General features: G+C 48.0%; 1 protein-coding gene across 1 annotated transcript; it reads right to left on the bottom strand.

Annotated features, from left to right (window-relative positions):
* Nucleotides 1-2,063: 2,063 nt before the first annotated feature.
* On the bottom strand, nucleotides 2,064-5,599 carry LOC144739114 (uncharacterized). The gene is made up of 13 exons (XM_078622094.1): nucleotides 5,538-5,599; nucleotides 5,097-5,258; nucleotides 4,917-4,998; nucleotides 4,575-4,634; nucleotides 4,274-4,490; nucleotides 4,082-4,180; nucleotides 3,387-3,518; nucleotides 3,120-3,307; nucleotides 2,856-3,052; nucleotides 2,688-2,782; nucleotides 2,560-2,614; nucleotides 2,377-2,474; nucleotides 2,064-2,296 (listed from the first exon to the last, which is right to left on the bottom strand). Exons 1-13 carry the CDS (start codon nucleotides 5,597-5,599, stop codon nucleotides 2,064-2,066), a joined length of 1,680 nt encoding a protein of 559 aa, XP_078478220.1.

The raw sequence follows: 5,599 nt of genomic DNA, 5'->3' as shown, positions 1-5,599 counted from the left end.
CCACCGTGGGCCTGCACTGCCAGGGTGAAGGGGCAACAAAGCAAAGGGAGAGCAGAGGGGAATGGGGTGACGAGAGGAGGGGAGGAAACAATAGAGGCAGTTTGGGTGGTAAAGATGGATGGGACTGGGTTGGGGGGGCACTTTTGGTTATCAAAGCAACAGCTGCCCATCTTCAGAGAAGGCCGTTCAAATGTGAACCTTCTTCCTCTCCTCCGCTTCCTTCTTTGCATCCTGTTTGGAGAAGCGGTTGCGACAATGAATCCCATCTGTACGGAATACAAGACGTTGTTTCCTTGAACAGGAAAATAGAGAGAAAATGTCTCAAAGTGAAAGGAGTTTTTCTAGAGTTGTGTAACTTCTCACCACAGGTGTCACTTACAGAAACAATAGCCGTGTGTTTCCACAAGCTGTGGCACGACCAACAACCCACAATCAGCTTAAAAGCAAGTCAGCCATGACTCCTTATATTATTTATGTTGCTGTGACGTGCACACACACGCAAAAGAAGAGTGATTTACTGACCACAATGCATCTTTATGAGCCATTTAAGAGAAAGTGAAGGCATCCTACAGTAGGTTTGTACATATGATGTATTTCTATTAGGTTTTAATCATCACAGGAAAGTCAAAGCATCTTACTTCATCTTTCTAATTGCTTTTCCGATACTTCAAAAGTCTGCTGAGTCCCAGGAACATTTGGATGAACAAAAAGTGTGAGGGAACGACACACTGAGGAGGAGGCAGTGCAGACGGTTGGATTTCATCTGATATGAGGGTGTTTAAAGTATCACTGAATGAACATCTCTGCTCTCCTAATTGAACGCATTTCCAATCATTTTCTCCCTTGCTGTCAGACTGCCTGAATCTGAAGCTTGAACACCCGATCGACGGATGACTTTTTTGCTGTGATATGACATGGCAGCCTCTGGCACAGGTGAGTCCTGTTTGGGTTCTGGAAGGCCGACCTTCCTCTGCGTCACTCTCCACCCTGTGAAACCTGGCCCTGCGGACACATTCTGTTCGTTTCTGTCTGTGTAGGAATACTCATATATAGAACATATAGATACAAATCAATTGAGAAAAGACTCAGCAGCAGATAAGAAGCAGTCTGAACGCACCCACGCGGGTACCAGCAGGTCCAAGCAGGCAAATAAGTAGGAGGAGTGTAGGTGGACTCTGGGTGCATCTGGCTTTTGGATTTTCACTTGAAACAGCCGTCTGGTACATCCAGAGATATTTATAAAATAGTAATAATCAATAGTCCAAGGTATGGTTGAATCTCTGACAGGACATTTGTGTATGTTGCACCAACTGTCCATCAGTAAGATGATGCGCTTTGCTTGTGTGGATTTGTGAATTAAGAGGATCAATCAAAGGGGATAAGATGATTAATGACGATAAATCAGTGTGAGCAGCCGCAAACAGTCACTCCCACTGGTACAGATCAGGATTCAGAACAGTCTGGGAGGAGTCAGATGAAACGGCAAAAAAGCATCATGTGATTTGTGGAAACCGACAGACCTGTGGCCTCAGACAGGTTCTGTGAAGATCCCTTGTCCATCTGGGTCACTCGTACCTGTCGGGCTTTGAACGTCTTTATAACAATACAGAAACCTCTGAATCTAAATCAGCATCCACAATACATGAATCAAGAGTGATGGAAACTAGGAAACAGGTTTGTTTCTGACAGTTATGTTGTTTTTTGTACGGTAGTTGGTACCTCGTTCATACACATCATTTGGACACTGGACTATTACAAGGATCCCTCAGGTGAGGTTAATCCATGCTAATAGTTCTTGTCAGAGATAAAGGATTTTATTTAGCAGTTTACTGAGTGAACAGACAGATGGAGTTCAGCACATGTTCAGGTATCCTGAACTGGCTCAGGAAAAACAGGAAAAATGTCGCTATGACTGAGATTAAAATCATGTACAAACAACTTTCATGAACAGTTTCCAAAAGTAAACAAACAAAATATTTAAATCCATTCAAAAATAAAAAAAGCTATAGAAATATAAATAGAAAATGCAGGTGTGGGCAGAGTGGGGGCGGGACGAGTCACCTTTACATGGAACCCAGCAGGTCGTCCACGGCGACAGTCGTCAGGTCGGAGTAGAAGTTGCCCTCGTTGTCTCCACCTCCAAACACCAGCAGACTTCTGCTGACAGTGTCCACATTCATCGCATCTTCCCGCTCCGAGAAATGGTGGCCGCCGACTGTTGCCATGGTGATGATGGAGTGCCCCGCCCTGGGGACAGAGAGCTGAGGCAGCGTCACCTCCGTCCAGCTGTTGGTGTCTGAATTCATGAGGGGAAAGCAGAGCGACAAAGAGTTGACCTCACCAGCCGACGCTATCCAAGCTAACGAGCACTCTCACCTGTGTCAAAGACGAAGGTGTCGCTGAGAGCGTTGTTGCCGTTGTAACCACCGTGGATCAGGAACTTGGTGTCTGACAGGACAGCGCTGCCGTGCCAACTGAAACACACAGCCGACAGTTGAACACCACAAATACGTCTTTCGGGGCTTGACGAAGCGTGAAGCTGCGTGTCGGGGTCTGCACCTTCGAGGAGACGGAGCTTTGCCGGTTGTGGCCACAGCAGAGAACTCCATCAGACCTACGAGTGACAGAGAGTCTTTATTGACCATCAACTCCGCATCAACTCCTGCACAGAGACGCCAGCAGCTCACCGAGGTCCAGCATGTACATGTCGTTGTAGCACACAGGCGTGTCCCACCCACCGAACACATAGATCTTTCTCTCCTGCATCACACACGCCGAGTGGCTGACAGAGAAACCGCAGGTTAGAGCGGGAATGACGGGCGTGTGTTGGAGGGAACCTGCGCTGACCTACTGACCCTGAGCGCGGCGAGGGTTTGTCGCCGGTGACGATGGGCTGATACCAGATGGACAGGTGGGGGTCGAAGATGTACAGGGAGTCGCTGCAGCCGTCGGGCTCCGGGTTCGGGCAGGGAAACACCCCTCCCAGCACGAAGAGTTCGCCCTGAAACATACTGCAGCTGTGGTAGGCCAGAGGAGGAACCTTCCCTTGAGCCTGAAGGAAAGGAGGAGGAAGAGCAGTCACATACTGACTCACAAGGTGAACAAACACACACACACACCTCCACCATGGTCCACTTCCAGCTCTGGGTGTCCAGGATGTGGACGTCATTGAACCACTTTTTGTTCTTCGAGCCTCCAAACACAAAGATCCTTTTCGAGTCCGGGTCGTAGACGGCCGTGTGGCCGATCCTGGCGTCAGGTGTCGGACCCTCTGCCAGTGTTTCCGCTGCCACCCAGGACCGGTCCTCTGTCGACCAGACGACGAGTTAAAACGGGGCTCTCACTGAGTTCCGCATCGTACGACGGATATTAGACCGATGACCGACCTGTGCAGAGCTTCCACATGGGATCTTTGCAAAACTGCATCCTGGCTCCTTGTCCTCCAATCAGAATGGCTGTTTGTGCGTCGATGGGACACAGAGTCTGACCCCAGCGACCTGATGGGCTGACCAGAGGAGCTGCAGGGAATCAGAGATGTCCCGTATCAAACATCAGACAAAATGAGCCAACAGAGACACAGCCTAAGAACTAATAATAGCAGACAGGAATTATTTGCGCCGACGTTCAGAAACACGGGAATATTGTTTCATGTCAGGATCCAGTTGAAAGTCAACGTCACGTTTCCTGGCTCAATGACTGAGAAGCTCTACGTCCATCACCTGAGTGAGCAGACCATCAGTGCAGCACACTGCAATTATGTGAATGGGACTTCTACACGCAGGAGGGTGATTACTACAAGTAGCCATAGCAACCACCACCGGTTCCCGTGCTGGAAAAGGACGCTCCTCCTCGACTATTATGTGAATGTTGGGTTCTACCTGTTGCTGTGAATTGGTGCAATACAATTAAACTCTGACTTGAGTAAACCAACGCAAACTCTGATGTTCCCTGACTTTCCACGACTTAAGACTTCGACTTTCTAAAATTCCATGAAACCGTGGGAACCCTTTCACCAGCACACAGCTCTGAGGCTGAGGATGTTCATACTGTATCACTGTGTGGCGAACACACACACACTCACCAGTCTGCGTGGGGGTCTTGGCGAGCCTACTCTTTGTCCTGGCTGCACTCTGAGGAGGCGTTCTTCCCACAATCCCTTGCACCTCTCTTTCTCCATTTGCTGTAGAAAGAAGAAGGACAAGACACTTCACATGGTGTTTGCCACCTCCACACTGACCAACCGGTCTGAAACATTACCAGGACCACACTTCACCTCCTTTGGCCTTGGCATCTCCTGCACTGTTGAAAAGCTTCTGCCCTCCTTTAGTTTGACCTCTGACCTTTCGAACAGGTGTGGTTTTCTCCTGGCTACCATTGGGACACACGTTTTCCTCCTCCTCCTCTCTCTTTGTCCCTGTCCCTTCCTCTGTTATACAACCCCTCTTTCTCTTGCCATTGAGCTCACGTGCTGCGAGTGGAGCCACCGTGTCCTGAAATAATAAAACAGGCAGACGATCAAAATAAGGAAATACTTGGAATTGTCTCAGAGGCCGTTTATGTGGAAGATCATTTACCTTTGGTGTGAATTCTTTGACAGCCAGGATTTGTGTTGGTTCAGTCCAATCTGATTTCACCTGAGAGAATGTAGACACAAACAAGAAGACACATGTTGGAGTGGGATTCTGTGTGTGTGTGTGTGTGTGTGGGGGGGGGGGGGTATTAAAAAAAAAATCCAACTTTATTTCTTATTTTTCTTTGTTCAGGAATTGTATCCTTACCCCTACTGAGGGTCTAAGGGCAGAGGGACTGTCCATTGAGACAATTGTAATTTGTGACAAATAAAGTTGAATTTAATTGAACTGAGTCATATGTTATTATACACCAGGAATGAACAGGAACACTTTTTTTGCTTTTACCAGGTTTCCTCCTTCCAGTGTGACATTCAATGTGATATTGTCTGTCCATGTCTCCTCCTCCCATTGCTCCCATGACAAACATCTGCAGGAGCAAAAGCAATGATTCACTTTGATGTTACAAAACAATGTGTATATTTATTCACTAGATCATAGTGGTTGAGTTTATCCGTTAGGACCTACTTGTTATAGGGTGTCAGTTTGCCGATGGTGATGGGGATCCGCTCTGCATCATCCAGCTCCGCGTTGACGCAGATCCGCTCCCCCCATGGGCCGCTGCTAAACAGCACCACCTGGCGGACACACGGTGGAACTGCAACAGACACCCTGCACGACCCTTCTGGACTGATAGACGAAGGAAAGCGGATACAATGAACACTGGTCACTTACAATGCTGTGAATTAATACTCGTACTGTATCTACTGGCAGGTTCTTAGCAAACAAACTAATAATCACAACAGCTGGTGTGATATTCTGTCGATTTAGCTCGGTGCAAATATGGAGGAGCTAAGATAAGAACTGGTGACAACCACGAACAAAAGAATAGTAGTTAACTGACTGTGACGCCCAAGCTGGTTTAGCTGTCAGTCATTTGATAGCAGCACCGTCGTGTGGCTCACGTACCTCAGGAGCCTTTGAGGCGGCGCGTTTAATCCCAAAACCGCATAAACTCCGAAATCTTCCAT

Source organism: Lampetra planeri, unplaced genomic scaffold (genome assembly GCF_965212315.1).
Source record: "Lampetra planeri unplaced genomic scaffold, kcLamPlan1.2.h2 scaffold_1308, whole genome shotgun sequence".
Taxonomy (NCBI): Eukaryota; Metazoa; Chordata; class Hyperoartia; order Petromyzontiformes; family Petromyzontidae; genus Lampetra; species Lampetra planeri.
The sequence above is the reverse complement of the archived record's forward strand: the minus strand, read 5'-3'. Positions and strand labels throughout refer to the sequence as shown.

What these genes read in the sequence shown, in the direction of transcription:
- LOC144739114 (XM_078622094.1), bottom strand. Translation starts at nt 5,599, where the DNA reads ATGGAAGATTTCGGAGTTTATGCGGTTTTGGGATTAAACGCGCCGCCT. An exon ending in AAACTGACACCCTATAACAA is followed by an intron (nt 4,999 to 5,096) that starts GTAGGTCCTAAC and finishes TTGCTCCTGCAG; the next exon opens with ATGTTTGTCATGGGAGCAAT. An exon ending in GGAAGTGGACCATGGTGGAG is followed by an intron (nt 3,053 to 3,119) that starts GTGTGTGTGTGT and finishes CCTTTCCTTCAG; the next exon opens with GCTCAAGGGAAGGTTCCTCC.